Source organism: Panthera leo, chromosome B4, assembly GCF_018350215.1.
Source record: "Panthera leo isolate Ple1 chromosome B4, P.leo_Ple1_pat1.1, whole genome shotgun sequence".
In the NCBI taxonomy this organism is placed as follows: Eukaryota; Metazoa; Chordata; class Mammalia; order Carnivora; family Felidae; genus Panthera; species Panthera leo.
In genome coordinates this window covers 12045470-12063756 of record NC_056685.1, presented here as the reverse complement: position 1 = coordinate 12063756, position 18287 = coordinate 12045470, and the positions used below count along the sequence as shown (strand labels likewise).

Sequence of the window (18287 nt, the reverse complement as noted above, 5' to 3'; positions counted from 1 at the left end):
CCCTCCCCCATTCCTTGTCACCAGTTTCCCTTCCTGGACTGGGCAACCACTTTTTCCAATTTTTAACCAATTTACTGTGGACATTTAGATTATTTTCAATTATTTTGACATTATAAATAGTACTTCGGTGCGTACCCTTGCACACCGATCGTTTTGCATGAGTGTGGCTCTCGGTAAGAAATATTTCATAGTAGAATTGCTGGGTCCAGTGTGTGTGCAGAGTATCTGCACTGGGTGTCTCCAGGCTGCCCTTCAGAGAGGCTCTGGCAGCAGCGAATGGGAAGGCCACGTGTTGGTAACAGACCTCTTGTTCTTTGCCAGTCACTTTGGTGGCCTAAACCTTACTTCTTCGTGAGTAAAGTTGAGCGTGTTTTTCATATATTCGTGTCTTTTGCCCGGTTTTTGATTGTTTGGAGCTCCTTTTAGACACATTATCTGACAGCTTTTGTGCGAAGGGTCTTGCCTTTTACTTACATCAGAGTTTCGTTTTCCTCTCTTTTATGTGGGCGGTTCTCAAACTTGCCACATAGAGAGGACAGAAGACCCTGAAAGTCTATCTGCCTCACACATTTCAGCTTTTTGGTAGAAAAAGCACTTAGCAATTGCAACAATTAGAAAGGAAAAATAATAAAACAAGCTTCGGTGGATTTTTTTTTGGTCAACAGTATGTACGTTTAGCTTGTAAAATAGGAATGAGCGTATACACATGATTATATTTCATAAGATAGTGCCCGTAAACTTAAAAATGACCTGTCAGTTTTATTGCATGTAACTTGTTGATAGTAATTTTTATGGGTTACACATAACCTGTGATGTGCAAGACCGTATAAGCATTGAAGTGTGGTTGAGTCAGAGCTGAAGACTTTTATGTCTTACGGTCTAGTTTTTGGAAAATGAGTTTCTTGTAAACTGTTAATAGAGTTAACATTTTTCAAACCTAACAGCGGATAGAGACATAGGATGAGTCGGGGAGTTATTTGTTGACTTGAAGTCTGTGCCCCGGGCGTTGTAATTGATGTGGGTGAGGGAGTGCGTCATCTGCCATCGGAGGATAGAGCAGCTGGGTGGCCAGGAAGACACAGGTGCCTCCTGTAGTGATGATGCAGCATAATAGGAGTGTGGCTTGGGGATCGGTCCTCGTGTTGTCAGTGTTTGCCTTCCCTCTTTGAGGGGGAACCTCCAGGGATGCTGGGGTGGCTCAGTCCGTTATGCGTCGGACTCTTGATTTCAGCTCAGGTCATGATCTCACGGTTTGTGAGTTTAAGCCCTGCATCGGGTTCCATGCTGACAGCACAGAGCCTGCTGGGCTCTCTCTTTCCGCCCCTCCCCCGCTTGCTCACGTGTGTGTGTGTGTGTGTGTGTGTGTGTGTGTATGCTCTCACTCTCTAGATAAACTTAGAGAGAGAGAAGTTTATACATTTAAAAAAAACAAAAACAGACCAGGAACAACCAAGGATTCTGTCTGGGGCCGGGTAGGAAACTTACTGTTGAACAGTCTGAGTTTGAGAACTTTGCTGAAATGGCCTAAATGTTAGACTCGCAGATTTGAGCCACATCCCACTGTGTCTCTACCTCGTAAGTGCTTGTGAAAAACAGCCCTGGTGTCAGAAGTCTGGTTGCCCCAGAACCACGGTGGGTCTGTACTGAGAATCTTCGCACACAAGTGGGGCTGAAGGCTAAGTGATTTGCTTCTTCAGACGCTTCTCGGGGGTGGGGGGACCTGTGGGTGATGGCACGCTCCTCAGTTCTGTCAGTGCTTCTGGTCCAGCGGCAGCCTCAGCACTAAGCTGAGGGTTCTCCTCCGCTGATGGTGTTTGGCTTAAATTTAAGTAAGCACAGATAGTTTTTACCAGCCTCTTCTTGCTCCTGTTCTGCTGATAGTGCGTCTGTCTCTTCTGTGCCCCTGACTGGAACCTGCCTTGTTCTCTTCTCCAGGCCAGATAACGCAGTACCGGGGGACGTGCTTGTGCTGACGAAGCCCCTGGGGACGCAGGTGGCCGTGGCCGTGCACCAGTGGCTGGATATCGTGAGTGAACCGCTGCTTGCCATCGTGGGCGGGGGGCGGGGTAGCAGCACATGTTCGGGGCCGTGGTAGTTTTTGTGGGGGCGGCTGGTTTGGAGACCAGGGCGCTCACCTCGCACATCCGATCGGTTGCGCATCTCCCTGGTCTGGCACCGGAGTTCGCTTCTCGAGAAGGGGTGTCTGGTCCAGAGCGAGCACCACGTCTCGTCCGGAAGTAAGCCCGTCCCCTTGCACGTGTTTGCACACATCGCAGATCTGCCACACGTCTTCATTCTGTCTTCTCGAAATAGTCGCACTGCCGGGAAGTGTTATCAGCCACATCCTTACAGAAATTCTAGGAACTGTCCGTCGTCCTATGTTAAAGACAGAGTTACGCGTATTAAATGCTTTATCTTTTGTGTCTTAAGCATCACTAACAAAAGGAGAGTGTACAGAAAGTGTAGTGTTTGGGGTAGAAATACGGGCACAGTTATTGACAGATTATTTTAGTCTTGAGGTTTCTGGTTGTTTTATTTATTTTATATAAATGAGTTATATTTAGTTATAACTAAATATAGTTATAATAAGTTATAATTATAATGAGTTATAATTAGTAACTCATAACATATTGATAAATATTTATCTCATGGAGGAAGCATCTAGAATATGAAGTTATTTATTCCGAGTCACTTTTCCGCTGAGCTATAATCATACTTCATTTAGGATTTTCTCCTTGCCATAACAATTCAAGAATGAGTCCAGTTGTGGCATAGTCTCACATAACATGATGCTTTTCGTTTCTGCAACTGTCATCTGAACTACCATTCCTGAGAAACAGTTGAACAGGAATAATAATTTTATCAGCCAGGTATATCTTGCTCAATACAGCAGAGTACAGAAAATCTCTAAGCAACATTCTTTAGTTATTTTTCCCTTCCGTCCTGTGATGAGGGGAGGTTTCCCATCAGGTATGATCACCTGTACATCGGATTGGAAAGCCATCACAGGCCAGCAATCCACAGTGACTTTCCATAGGACCACCCAGGTCTGAGTAATTCAACAAGGTTACTGGTAGTAGGTGAGGCAAAGGAGCCTGAAAGATGAAGGGTTTGGGACCCTGCTCCCTACCCCCAATCTGACACCACCTGTCCTTTTTTTAATGCTCAAAATTGAAAAAAGCAAGATGTGAAGGTCATGTAGCAGCCTAATACCCTTTCACGAAGGTCAGAAGCAACCCAAGGGTATATTGTCCTGGCGCCTGTGTGTATGAGAACCCTACTTTGTGTGGCAGGAGAATGAGGTTGTTACCTCTGGGGGAGGACAGGGAGCTGTGGGCCAAGGGAGGATCACAGGGATGGACTTCAGTTACTGCGTTGGGTGGTAGATGGTCGGATATTATTAAAGACAACGAATGCCTGAATGATGGCCGCTAATGGAGCGTAATGGCAGTATGTCACGAACCCACATCGTGATGCTAGATTCTTTGGAAATCAGACTGTGGAAAAAAGGAAGCCTCTTTTCCCCTGACCTTCGTGATCTCCTCTGTGGTCACCCAGCGCTGTCCTTGGGGTGCATGCAATCAAAGCTGTTTTCTTTCTCTGTTTTTTTTTTAAGTTTATTTTTGAGAGAAAGAGAGAGCAAGTGAGCATGTGAGCATGAATGGGGGAGGGGCAGAGAGAGGGAGACAAAATCCCAAGCCGGCTCCACGCTGTCAGCGCAGAGCCTGATGCGGCTCGATTCCCAAGAACTGTGACACCATGACCTAAGCCAAAACCAAGAGTGGGTCACTGAACTGACTGAGCCACCCAGGCGCCCCGAAGCTGTCTTCGTAGCCTCTTGTCCACCCAGATGGCTTGATGCAGAGTTTAGGTGAAGTCAGTAAAAGTGTAGTTGTATGAAAATGCGAGCCATCAGCTTATTAGAGGAGGTGGGGAGGAGAAGCAGGGGACACCTGGGACTGTGTGCGTGCGTGGTGCATCCTGCTGGTTTTCCGTGGCCGGCACGCTGCAGGCCTGGACCATGGCAGTTGGGGGTCGAGAACAGAAAAGATCGCACGATTCTCTGTCTGAAGGGGCCCCTGAAACACTAGTCACGAGAGCAAGTTGGAAAACTTACCTCTGTGTACAAATTTAGGTCAGGGAAACCGCCAGAAGATGACAAAGGGAAAAATACACTCTTCTTCAGTGGTTAGAAGATTAATCACATTTTTTCCCTCTCTTTTCCTCCTAACCTCTGTTCCCGTCATTAGCCTGAAAAATGGAATAAGATCAAGCTGGTGGTCACCCAAGAAGATGTCGAGTTGGCATACCAGGAGGCAATGATGAACATGGCCAGGCTCAACAGAACAGGTAAGGGGCGGGATCGGCCAGAAGGCAGACAGTGTAGGCCGTGGGCCACGTACGGTCTCGGCCAGTACTGCAGGCCCGTCTGTGTGTCCCTGGCTTGGGGTCATAGGTCACTAGCAGGAATCCAGATACTCTGTGCATTCCTGACAGAAATGCATTTTAAACGTGACTTGCATTCGAGAAAACGGATGACCGAGGACTGGGCGAAACATTGCATCGGACGAGGGCGTGAGGGCGCGAAAGCTTTTCCTCCAGCACACTTTCCTCTCTGCGCCTGGGGTCCGGGGCACTGTGGCCCTGCCAGCACCTCTGTCCCCCTCTTGCTTAGATCCCCCCACAGTGACAGCGGTGCCAGGCGCAGAGAAGAGTTGAAGTTGTATTTTCTGTCTGTTCCTTCTAGTTCTAAATTTCTGTGATTGTGGGCAGTATTGACTTCCTCTGTGCCCCGATTAAATGGAAGTGAAATTTATGTAGCATCCTTTCGAAAGTATTTGGCTTAGTGGGGCACCTGAGCGGCTCCAACTGTTGGGTGTCTGACTCGACTGTGGCTGAGGTCACGATCCCGGGGTCGTGGGGTCGAGCCCCGTGTCTGGCTCCACACCGAGCATGGAGCCTGCTTAAGATTGTCTCTGTCTCTCCCGCTGCCCCTTTCCCCTGCTCACGCTTGCACTCTCGCTCTCTAAAAAAAAAAAAAAAAAAAAAAGGTATTATTATTTCGAGGAGTTCTCATTGTTGATTCCCACATTTGTGTGTATAAAGGAATAGACGTGTCATAATTTTTTTCTCTACATTTTATTTCTCATCTAGCTTCCTAATACTGATAAAATGTAATAATAGTGGTTACCATTTATTTAGTAATTATTGTGTATCAGGAACTTGACCTACTTTCCTGTTTAATTTTTAGGACAACCTTACAAGGTAGCTACTAACTCATTCAGGGTCACACAGCTAATCAGTGGGGACCTAGGATTTGAAACTACTGCTTGTAATGCTTGTAGTATTATGGTCTGTTCCTTTCTGAACAATTTAGTAAGAAATTGAGGCTATTTCACAATCTCGATGCATGGTAATTGAGTGAATGTTTTGGTACTAAGTTTTAAAAGCAGATTAAAATGAAATAGGAAAGGGGCACCTGGGTGGCTCAGTCGGTTAAGTGTCCGACTTTGGCTCAGGTCATGATCTCATGGTTTGTGAGTTCGAGCCCCGTGTCGGGCTCTGTGCTGACAGCTCAGAGCCTGGAGCCTGCTTTGGATTCTGTCTGTCTGTCTGTCTCTCTCTCTCTCTCTCTCTCTCTCTCTCTGCCCCTCTTCTCATGCTCTGTCTCTTGTCCCTCTTTGTCTCTCAAAAACAAATAAATGGTAAAAAAAAAAAAAAAGGAAAAAAGAAAAAAAAATTAATAAAATAAACCAGGAAAGTTCCAGAAGCAGAATTCTCCTTCCTGGAAGCAGCAAGGCTTGCTGAGGGAATTACTTCTCATAGAGTTGAAGCATCATATTCTCCCCTTTTCCTGCCTTTCATATGCAGATAGAAAACACCAGGCATATTGCATAATTAAGAAGGAAGCTCTTCTCGTGAGTCTTTGAAGTCCTAACCTCTGATGTGCCAGAGGAACTGTTTCTAGAAAAGCATCTGTGCAGATGATTTGGAAGCAAACCAGCATTTAGAACGTCAGCTCCAAGAGGGCAGAGTTTTGTTTGTTTTGTTTGCCATGGTGTCCCCAGCGCGGAGAAGAACGCGGGGCACACTGTGGGTACTCGTTACATCGAATGAGCTAACTTTGCCACCTGCTAGCTTTCTTTTTGGTACTTCATGGATATTTTCCTTTTCATAATTCTGTGAATTGGATCCTATTTCTCCCCTTTGGCCGAAAGGAAGTACGTAAGTACAGGCAGATGCTGTTCTCAAACCCAGATCTGTCTGTCTCCGAAATTGCTTTCTCCAGTACCACAAATTCCATCAACGTAAGGCAGTGATGGAAATTTAGACAGTTTTTTTCTGGAAATACCGGTGTTCTTTCTCCTCATTAATTTCACGCTGTAAGGACGTGGGTTGTGGGGCATCCTGTCCGGGAACTTGGAAGATGAAATTGAAAAACGTTTTCCTTACAAAAGTCACTCTTCATTCGGTTCTTCGAGTTCCCTGAGCAAGCAGTCAGAAACAGATTTGAACATACTTTCTTAGGGCGCCTGGGTGGCGCGGTCAGTTAAGCATCCGACTTCAGCCAGGTCACGATCTCGCGGTCCGTGAGTTCGAGCCCCGCGTCAGGCTCTGGGCTGATGGCTCGGAGCCTGGAGCCTGTTTCCGATTCTGTGTCTCCCTCTCTCTCTGCCCCTCCCCCGTTCATGCTCTGTCTCTCTCTGTCTCAAAAATAAATAAATAAAAAAAAAAAAAAAGTTGAAAAAAAAGAAAAAAAAAATTTGAACATACTTTCTTTGTCCTCTCCCCTCAATCCTTCAGTTTCCCCCAAATGACTGCACCAAACGGATATGATACTTAAGCCAATGAACTCTTCAGTTATTGAAAAAAGAAGAAATGGTAGGGCTGACCAGGGGATCTTAAAAGAGCTTTTCCGACACTCTGAATCACTTCACAATGTGACAATATGGGGCGCCTGAGTGGCTCGACCAGTTAAGTGTCCAACTCTTGATTTCGGCCGAGGTCATGATCTCACGGTTCCTGAAATGGAGCCTGCACTTGGGATTCTCTCTCTGCCCCTCCCCAGCTCGCATGCATGGGCGTACTCTCTCTTTCTCTCTGTCTTAAAAATTGATGAACTTGGGGCACCTGGGTGGCTCAGTTGGCTGAACATCCAACTTTGGCTCAGGTCATTATCTCGCAGTTCGTGAGTCTGAGCCCTGCATTGGGCTCTGTGCTGACAGCTCACAGTCGGCTTTGGATCCTCTGTCCCCCTCCCTCTCTCTGCCCCTTCCCTGCTCATTCTCTCTCTCTCTCTCTCTCTCTCTCCCTCTCCCTCTCCCTCTCCCTCTCCCTCCCTCCCTCCCTCCCTCCCTCCCTCTCCCTCCCTCTCTCTCTCTCAAAAATAACCATTTAAATAAATAAATAATGTAACTTACAAAACTGTGAAAACAGATTATTTTTTTCCAACATTTGCCATTCTCTCCTTCCTTAAATTACAATTTTTTATGAGATGTTGGGGCACCTGGGTGGCTCAGTGGATTGAGCATCTGACTTTGGCTCAGTTCATGATCTCGCAGTTAGTGAGTTTGAGCCCCACATCAGGCTCTTAGCTGTCAGCACAGAGCCTGCTTCAGATCCTCTCTGTCCCTCTGATCTCTGCCCCTACTTCGTTCATGCGCGTGTGTGCACACACACACACACACACACACACACACACACAGGCTTTCTCTCAAAAATAAACATTAAAAAAAATTTTATGAGATGTCCAGTTGATGCAAAAGAATTCTATGAAATATGTGCAGGGCTTAGGAGAACAACACCCATGTGCCCACCGTCTCGTATGAGAAACAACGTGGTCTTGGAAGCCCAGAGGTGTCCCTCCCACATTCTGCTCCTAGATTCCTGTGCAGGGGCAGCTCCTGCCCTGAATCCCATGTTTATTCTCATGTATTTTGCTTTTGTTATTATTATTATTATTAATCTTAGAGCAAGAGAGGGAGAGAGAATCTTAAGCAGGCTTCATGCTCAGTGCAGAGCCCGACTTGGGGCTAAATCCCATAACCCTGGGATCATGATCAAAATCAAGAGTCACATGTCCAACTGACTGAGCCACCCAGGCACCCCCTCATGTATTTTTAAATCTTTTTATCACAAAGACTTGTAGCTTTAAGCAGTTAGTTGGGTTTTTTTCATTTTTTGCTTCACTGAATCATACCTCTTCTCTTTTTCTTGCTGTCTTGTGCACATTTAACACTCCTGAGTGTTATTCCTGGTGTATATAGTTGTACTTAATTCATTTTCATCGCTGTACGATTGTCCACTCTGTCGCTGACTTACCCTGACTGCTGCTAGTGGGCATTCGGGTTCCTGCAGAGAACTTCCTCAGCCCGGGCTTCTGGTCCATACGTGTAAGAGGTCAGTGCTGCCTCGGCGTTTCTAGATGGTGCTCGTAGCTTCTGAGGGTGCTTGTACGCCACGGTTCATAATGACCTGCCACATTTAAATTTTTTCTGTAATATATTTTTCCATTTATTTTATATGTATTTTTTACTATAAAAAAATGATATGCTCATTACAGAAGTTTTTAGAAAATGAAAAAAGGAGAGAAGAAACATCGTCCCTGGTCCCACCACCCAAGACAGCTTTTGTTAATATATTTATGTTTTCTTGCAGGGTTTTTTTCTATCATTGGTTGGTGGTTTACTGTTTTATTGTTCGTGTTTTCAACTAGTGGTTGTCATACATTTCACTTGTATTTGGAATGTGTTTTTATTTACTTAACATTACCGAATTCTTTTTTTCCCACATTATCTCATCATAGAACACATAATTTTTAATGCCTTGGATGATCTACCAGAAATATAACATAACTAATTTACCTTTTGCCCACTCGTGAATTTGCAGGGAGTGGGGGAGTCAAGGTTTTCCGTAGTTAGTTGTCTGTGTTCCAGGAATATTTCTTTGGCTCTATTCCAAAGTCAAATTGTAATTATTTAATTCTTTGTCCTCAGTTGCTCTCCTCACTTACAACCAAGACTTTTCGTTTGTGTTTCTCTGGTCGTGTGTCAAACTGTTTAAGGAGTCTTTCTCCTTTTTTCTTTTTTCTTTTTTGGTCCTTCAAATTAAGTCATTAAACAGTAAGAAAGTGATTTTTACAGATTTTTATTTGTATGCTTTTTCAGTTTGCTTGTATTTGAGCATTTAAGATTCCCAGTCCTTACTTTTTGTACATTGTTGGGAGGAATACAATATGGCAGAAACTTATGGAGGAGCATTTGGTCATACCTAGCAAAATTACATGTACATTTATTTTGACTCTGCGGTCCTGCCTCTGTGACCTATGGAATGACGTGTGTGCAAGGCTATTATTCGTTGAAGCCCGTTTGCAATTTCAAACGGAGGAAACACCTCAAATGTCCATCAGTAGGTTACTGAGTGATGTAGTCTGTGTGCTTACCATGGAATACTGTACAGCCACTAAAAGGACTGAAAGGTCTTTATTCTTGGAAGCTACCTCTTTTTTTGACTTGTCTGATAGAGGAGCGCCTGGGTGGCTCAGTCAGTTGGGCGGCCAGCTTCGGCTCAGGTCATGATCTCACGGTTCGTGGGTTTGAGCCCCACATCGGGCTCTGTGCTGACAGCTCGGAGCCTGGAGCCTCCTTCGGATTCTGTGTGTGTGTGTGTCTCTCTCTCTGTCCCTCCCCCACTCACGCTCTGTGTCTCTCTCAAAGATAAACAAACATTAAAAACATTGAAAAAAAAATTGCCTAATATATATCAAGTTAAGGAAGTCACAAAACCGCGTGGGGAAGAATTATTTCAAATCACTCTGAGCCTGGTATTTTCAATGTACAGCCTCAGGACAAAAACCCACAAAGATGTGTCATTGTATTCAGTGGGTTTGTGTTGATGAAAATATTGGTATGGTATGATAAAATAAGTAAGTATAGTTGGGAACAAATTTTAAGAATAAAAAGAAATAAGTCCAAAGAAGCAGAGTTATAAACTGTAATCTTGGGGCACCTGGTGGCTCAGTCAGTTAAGCGTTCAACTTGATTTGGCTCAGGTCATGATCTCACAGTTTGTGAGTTTGAGCCCCGTGTCAGGCTCTGTGCTGACAGCGCAGATCCTGCTTGGGATTCTCTCTCCCTCTTTCTCGGCCCCTCCCCCACTAGTTCGTGTTTTCTCTCTCTCTCTCTCTCTCTCAAAATAAATAAACATTAAAAATAAACTATAATCTTTACTTTGGAATTAACAGTATGAACTCAGGATGTTGTTTTTTTTCCCCTAAAAATACTTATTTCCAAGCCAATTGAAAAGGCCTAGGAGCAGTGATAACCCAATAGTAATGAACTCCTAGTGCCCAGATTGTGATCTGAAAATTAACATTTCCCATGAAAAAGTGCCAGGACTCCTTGGGGAAATGACTGATTTCAACTCTGGGAAAGGAAATGCAGAAGATAAGCTCGGGACCTCCTGTGCCTGAAAGTAATGGAGCCCTCAACAGCTAATGGGGTCCTGTCACTGCACCAGAACTGGAAGAGCTGACCCCACCAGTCAGACTGGAAAGGGGGCAGTTTGAATATCAAAAGGAAGAGTGACGGAAGTCAGCTGAAGCATATCAAGCGTCTAAAAACCAAGGAAATCATAATGAGAGTTGAAACTTCTTGCCCACCTTTGGAAGTTGCTAGAGCACCAACCATGCATTATGAAAATAAAGGATTCAGTCACACATTTTACCTTTCTTATACGGGTGGTATTTGGGGAGATCCAAATAAATTGTTTTTTAAATTCTTTAGAAGAGTCACTTCTAATAAATGCTGGAAGAATGAATCACACATTTGCCATTTTTGCTGCGCCCTTGGTTTAACGAACCTCAACAAACATCAGTGGCTGCTAAAAACCATTAGGTGAAAGGTTCGTGGGGAGGTGATAAATGCCCCCCACCCCCCCATCAGAGAAACTGAGCTTGAATCTCATCATGCCTTGGACCTGGCTACCAATACGGTAGAACCTGTCATCATCAGGGAAGACGGCCAAATCCAGAATGCAGGAACTTCCACAGAAAAAGTGACTCTGTCTCCACAACAAACAAATGGCAAGGGGGAGAAAAAGAGGAAACTCTTAAATATTAAGAGGTTTAGGAGAAATCTGTTAACGTGCAATATTGTGTTGGAATGATAATGGTATTGTAGTTAAATTTTTTAAAACCTTTTATTTATGTTTTTAAAAAATTGTTAACATTTATTTTTTTGGGAGGGAGAGAGGGAGCATGAGTAGGCGAAGGGCAGAGCAAGGCCTGAGAGGATCCCAAGCAGGCTCCACGCTATCAGCACAGAGCCCAGTGCAGGGCTTAATCCCACAAACTGAGATTGTGACTTGAGCAGAAATCGGGAGTCAGAAGTGTGTAACCTACTGAGCCAGCCAGGGCACCCCCTTTTTTTTTAATCTTTTAGAATTACATACTGAAATGTTTACAGGTGAGGTAATATGACTGGGGTTTGCTTTAAAGTTACCCACCCCACCCATATCCCCCAACGAGTAGGCCGGAATAGGTAAGACCCCAGCAGAAAGGTGGTAGTGGTTGAAGCTGGGTTGTGTTGGCTGCACAGGAAGGAGTTCATCGTGATTCATTGAAATTCCCATAGTAAAATTCGCAACAGTAATTCCCTATGCAGGGACAAAATGGTGATCAGTAAAAATGGAACCCTGATTACTGACTGGGGTTCACTGTGTCCTCTGAGCTCATCCAAGATGGCACTGGGAAGAGCTGCTAAACTGCACGTCTTTGCTTATATTAAATGTCATTGGCTGCCTGCTGCCCTGCCCTGCCCAGGCGTGTTAATAGAATGGATGTCTAGTTGCTTAACCACCGTGATGGACTAGAAACTCTCTCCACCTCTGTTGTTGCGAATGCGCTTAGGTAAAAGAGATCTTTGTCTAAAAAGAAAATGTACCAAAAAACACATTCACTCCAGAGTACTCCTGTAAACATGGAGTGTATTTCATGTCATGAGAAGCATTTAACTTTTAAAAATTAGACCTTCAGTTACTCCCCCCCAAATGAACTACTTCAGTATGAATCTCACAAAGGACGTGCACGCTGTGTATGAGGAAAACTATAAAACTGATGACAGAAGTCAAAGAAGATACAAAGAAATGGAGAAGTGTTCCAGGTACAGAGATAGAAAGACTCTATCATCAAGGTGTCAGGCCTTCCCAACTTGATGTGTGAATGGAACTCAGCGCAATGCAGTCCCATTCGTAATCCTAGCCAGTTATTTTGTGGATATTGACAAACCGATTCTGAGTTTGGATGGAAGAGCAGAAGACCCCTGGGACAGCCGACACAGTGCTGAAGGGGAGCATTTGGAGGACTGACACCACCCAGCTTCAAGACGGTGTAGTTACAGTGGTCACCGCAGTGTGATGCCGGTAATGGTGGACGAGGACATCAGTGGGACAGAAGGCAGAGGCCAGAAATGGGCCCAAACGTATATCGTTTGATCTTTGACAAAGGAGAAGGGACAATTCAGTGGAGAAAGGATCATCTTTTCAACAGAACGTACTGGAACGGCTGGACATTTACAGGCAGGAAGTGAACCTAGACACAGATCTTTTTATAAAAGTCAACTCAGTTGAGCATCCAACTCTTGATTCCGGCTCAGGTCATGATCTCACGGTTTGTGGGATCGAGCCCCTCATGAGGTTTTGTGTTGACAGCGTGGAGCCTGCTTGGGATTCTCCTCTGCTCTTCCTCTGCTCATGCTCCCTCTCTCTCTCAAAATAAATAAACATTTTTAGAATATAAAATGAGCTATCCAGCCATAAAAGGCATGGTGGAAACTCAAAAGCATATTTCTGAGTGAGAAGACCATCTGAAAAGACCAGATACTCTTACGATTCCAAATCTAGCATTCTGGAAAAGGCAAAACTGTGGAGACGGTAAAAAGAGCAGTGGTTGTCAGGAGCTGGGGGGAGGGGTGGGATGAACAGGTGGAGCACAGGATTTTTAGGGCAGTGAAACTACTCTGTGTGATACTGATGATGGATACATGTCAGACATGGGTGAACACATCCACTACAACATCAAGAGTGAGCCCCAAGGTGAATGAACTTCAGTTCATAATAATGTGTCAGTAACAGCTCATCACGTGTATCAAATGTATCACCAATGCCAGATGTTAATAAGAGAAGGGGGGCAGGGAGTATATAGGAAACTCCAGTACTTTCTGCTCACTTTTCTCCAAACCTATAAGTACTTTGAAACTTTTTTTTTTTTAATTCAAAAATTAACCTTAGTTTAGGCAACGCACTTACAGTGAGAATGCCTTGAATTTAGGTCCATCTTAAGTCTTGTTGACTTGAGGATGGTGTAGGCTGTTTTGCCTTTTGTTGAGCTAACCATTCTTTGTTTGTTCACTGGAGAATTACTGCGGACTGAAGCTGCTGATAGTTCTAAATGGTTCAAGTAGGATAAGAAATCACCTCTCAGGGGCCCCCGGGGGCTCAGTCGGTTAAGTGTCCGACTTTGGCTCAGGTCATGATCTCCCAGTCTGTGAGGTCGAGCCCTGAGTCAGGCTCTGTGCTGACTGCTCAGAGCCTGGAGCCTGCTACGGATTCTCCATCTCCCTCCCTTTCAAAAATAAACAAGCATTTTTTTAAAAAATGGGTGTTTTTGACAGATTACTTTTTCATTATCCCTGTATGTCATTGCCCTGACGAATTAGGAATTTTGAGATCAAAGTTTGTTTAAAATTTTGAGATGAGGTGGGTTTTTTTCTCCTCAGTCTTCATTTATTTCACCAGGTAATAAATGGGTCCTCTGTCCTCTCTTAGCTGCAGGTCTCATGCACACGTTCAATGCCCACGCTGCCACTGACATCACGGGCTTTGGAATTTTGGGCCACGCGCAGAACCTGGCCAAGCAGCAGAGGAATGAGGTGTCCTTTGTGATTCACAACCTTCCCGTCCTGGCCAAGATGGCTGCCGTGAGCAAGGCCTGTGGAAACATGTTCGGCCTCATGCATGGGACCTGCCCGGAGACATCAGGTACAAGGATCCTGGGCCCAGATCTGAGGACTAAGCTAGTGAGGCTAATGGAAATTTCTCTGACAAGGAAGCAGCCAGGTACTTGAGCATGACCCCAAACTGTGTGAGGTCAGTGCTGGTAGATAACCTTGGCCTTCTTAGCACGAATGTTCTCAGGCCCCACGGGTGCCCTGCCATTCTGTGTGTGATAGAGAGCAGTGTTAAATTTCAGTGTTTCTGTTTGGTGACAGGATGGAAGGAAGGGAGAATATGGGGAAAAGGAGTCATTACTCAGCTTTCATTGGAAACTTAGCATTTGAATTAACTGTGATACCTATAGGTTACAGTGAACAGGTTATGTTTTTTCCTTGAAGAAAAAGTCTAAAATTGCAATTTCGGGAATGAGATAGTATATTGTGTCTCCACAGTGCCCCTTAACTTGACTCTTGCGTTTCATCCCCATATAGCCTCTGTCTTTTTTCGGCTTTTGTTATTTCTGTTTTCTTGCTAACTCAGGAGTTACTCTGACAACAGGGTCAGATCATCTGGGGATTTAAAAATACCCATGTGTACGGGTCCCGGGGGTGTTCAGTTAAGCATCTGACTCAGTTTTGGCTCAGGTCGTGATCATACAATTCATGGGTTTGAGCCCCACATCAGCCTCTGCACTGACAGTGTGGAGCCTGCTTGAGATTCTCTCTCTCTCTCTCTCTCTCTCTCTCTCTCTCTCTCTCTCTCTCCCCCCCTCTCCCTCTCCCTCTCCCTCTCCCCCCACCCCTTTCCCTCTGTTTGCTCCTCTCTCTCTTTCTCAAAATAAATAAACAAAAACTTAAAAAAACAAAAAAATACCAGTGGTTAGACCTGACCCCCAGGAAGCCTGATTAGCCCAGAGGATTCTGGGGTGCGGCCAGAGGCAAGGACCCCAAAGCCCTGCCCCAAGTCCGCTCTGTAAGAGGGCTTGCAATTCGCTGGTAGGCCTCCCACAGCCTCTGTAGAGGACCCTTCAATTTCCTGTCCTTAAAAAAACAACAAAAAACTTAAATCCGCTTTCTAGAAAAAAATTCCAAGAGGACAACTAAACTGTTGGTTCAATGTCTGCCCAGAATGGTGCCTGCCACCCAGTGGGCCACTGATGCCACCTGGTGGGCCTGGAGTAAGTGTTGAGTGAATTAATGAATATTACCAGCAAATTCCATTTGTTTCCTTCATTCAAAGTTGAGAAGTTTTTACTTTTTTGCAAAAGTATAGATACATATTTTTTCCTGGTTTAGTTCCACTTACAAATACATAAAATTTTCTGTCTGAGCTACTGACCTATATTTGATGAAGGTTTTTGTAACATATTTTATGTTTTTTCTGTTTTGAAGAGGACAGAGCCAGATACTCTGAGGCCTACACCTCTTCATGATCTTAAGTTTTAAGTTAAAAAGAAAAGTATATAAAAAAACCCTTTTTATAAAATGAGGAATCCACGTAGATAAGTCAAAAAGGAAAAGTCTTGGGGCGCCTGGGTGGCGCAGTCGGTTGGGCGTCCGACTTCAGCCAGGTCACGATCTCGCGGTCCGTGAGTTCGAGCCCCGCGTCAGGCTCTGGGCTGATGGCTCGGAGCCTGGAGCCTGTTTCCGATTCTGTGTCTCCCTCTCTCTCTGCCCCTCCCCCGTTCATGCTCTGTCTCTCTCTGTCCCAAAAATAAATAAAAAACGTTGAAAAAAAAAAAAAATTTAAAAAAAAAAAAAAGGAAAAGTCTTTCGGTTTTAAGTATTTCTTTCAGCGAAGCAAGAAAAAAGTAGCTCCCACGTATGTTATTGAGGCCTTAGACACCTTACTCCTGTTAAATGAGTCACACCTAGCTCATTTTCACTGTTTAAATAAAGTTCGTTGTGTGCTTTTTTTTTTTTTTTAACGTTTTTATTTATTTTTGAGACAGAGACAGAGCATGAATGGGGGAGGGGCAGAGAGAGAGGGAGACACAGAATCGGAAGCAGGCTCCAGGCTTTGGGCCATCAGCCCAGAGCCCAACGAGGGGCTCGAACTCACAGACTGTGAGATCGTGACCTGAGCCGAAGTCGGACGCTTAACCGACTGAGCCATCCAGGCGCCCCGGTTGTGTGCTTTTTAACATAGTAGCTTACCAAGAAGTCACTAATTGCTCTGCAGTTTAATCTGTGGGATTCTCAATTGACTGGAAAGGGCAGCTCTTGTAGAGACAGAAAAGAGTTGTTGGCCGAACCGCCCTCTGGGCGGAAGCGAGGTGGAAAGACTGTAGCAGAGAAACTGCTCAGCAGGAATCCCAGCTGACGATAATTTTCTTTTTTTCCCTTTGCCAGGAGGCCTCCTAATCTGTTTACCGAGAGAGCAAGCTGCTCGATTCTGTGCAGAAATAAAGTCTCCCAAATACGGGGAAGGTCACCAAGCATGGATTATTGGGATCGTAGAGAAGGGCAACCGCACAGCCAGAATCATAGACAAGCCCCGGATCATCGAAGTCGCACCACAGGTGGCCACTCAGAACGTGAACCCCACCCCGGGGGCCACCTCTTAATCTAGACCCAACTAGCTATTTGGTTTTGTTTTTAAATAGATCTATTTCCTTTTTCATCATTTCAATTAAAGACTATAAACAACAACAAAAATTTCATTGTGTCTACACATCTGGTGACCTTAGGTCGATTTGTGAGTGGATGCAATTAATAAAATAAAATCCATTGCCTTTTTTTCCTGTTACATTAACTGAAGATGCACCTAATCTTGAGGCAGCTTCTGAGTTGAGAATTATATTGTTATCCAATACTGTTGATTCATTTTGAATCTTTAGACACTTATCTCTTGCCGCATAGGCTCTTTTTAAAGGTGCTTTCACGTAGCACAGACATTACCAGTCGTGGGGTCAGATAGCAGTTGGTGTCTTTTCATTTTGTGTGTATTTATCGTTCCCGGTCTGGTCTTTTTTTAAAGTGTCTTGAATGGGATTCTGGAAAGATGGAATTGGTAAGTGACACAATGGTAGCCCGGTAGTGAGAGGGTCGCTTGATTCCTTCCAGTCTTTCCTTTGTAAAGCCCGGTGTCCTCATTCGAGAACATCTCTTTGACCCAGGACATTTTCCCAATAGCGCATTCAGTTAAACGAGGCAAGTGCTGAACTCTGCATGGAAAGCACTTTGAAGACAAGAAAGAAATCTAATTTCTTTTTTTGTAGCCTTCCTAATATTTGCAGTAATACCATTAACTGTTTTCTTTTATCGACAGCAAAAAAAGATACTTTTTGCGATGTAACTAGATGTTCTATAGTGCAACAAGGAATTGCCCTCCGAAAGGGGGTTCGTGTATAATACTCATTTACAATTCAATATATAAGTAACTACACAAATAATTTTTAAATATAATCCATAATAAAGACTGTTCTGTGGATGGTAGTGTTTAATACATTTTATATTTTGTATAGTGATTCAGGCCTCTTGTTTTCTTAAAATCAGCAGTTATTTAGCCTAATTCTCAGCATTATTTTGTCCTTGGTGCCAGTCCATTTTTGTGCACGCTTTTTGTGATCTGTGTTAAAAATCTGCATTGCCAACATCGCAGCTCGAACTTAAACTTGTTATTCAAATAAATATTTAATTTTTTTTTTAATGCTCTTGTATAATCAGATGCCCCCTTTAGTATTATTTTAGAAGTGTTGGGAGGGTTTTGGCTAAAAGTACAATTTATCGGGGAAAACTAGATTTTAGTTTTATAAAACTTTTAAGTCTTTCACGGGACCTATATTTTCTTGAATTAAATTTTGTAGTTCTAGAACAAATAGGCGATCCAAAAAGGTGTTTCTCTGTGTTACTTAAAAACAGAGGCTTCCTTCTGTCTTAACCCACCAAACAGTAAGGAGGGGATCGCTGTCATTAAGCACACGAGTGCTCCGGTGGCTCAAGTGTCTGCCTAAGAGAATAAAGCACCCCCGTCCCTGCGAGTTTCTGAATGCCTCCTGCTTGCAGGCACCAAAGCCGTGAGAACAGACCCTCCTCTTGCCAAAGGAAACCGACCCTCGGGAGAGGACGCCCCCGGAAGAGGCCTCACCGCGGATGCGCCCTCCACCAGGAGCCAGAGGGCCGCTGCTGCGCGGGCGTGACTGGAACTCAAGCCATACGTGCGGGTGTGCGGGACCCCAGGGGCCGCTCCGGAACTGACATTGATGGGACGTTTTGTAGGCATTTATACAGATGTTGGTCCCCAAAAGCTACAAACCAGTGGTCTGCAAAATAAAATGTGTTGGAAACCTCTGA

General features: G+C 44.4%; 1 protein-coding gene across 5 annotated transcripts in view; it reads left to right on the top strand.

The window, feature by feature from the left end:
* SEPHS1 (selenophosphate synthetase 1) overlaps nucleotides 1–18287 on the top strand; it is a 31401-nt gene extending 13114 nt beyond the window's left edge. For 4 of the 5 annotated variants that reach the window (XM_042944914.1, XM_042944917.1, XM_042944913.1 and 1 more), the window contains 4 exons: nucleotides 1936–2026; nucleotides 4251–4350; nucleotides 13825–14037; nucleotides 16344–18287. In XM_042944914.1, coding sequence (XP_042800848.1) covers nucleotides 1936–2026; nucleotides 4251–4350; nucleotides 13825–14037; nucleotides 16344–16558 — 619 coding nt within the window. In that variant the 3' untranslated portion in view covers nucleotides 16559–18287. The remainder of the gene's footprint in view (nucleotides 1–1935; nucleotides 2027–4250; nucleotides 4351–13824; nucleotides 14038–16343) is intronic. The other variant, XM_042944916.1, reaches the window with a different exon arrangement.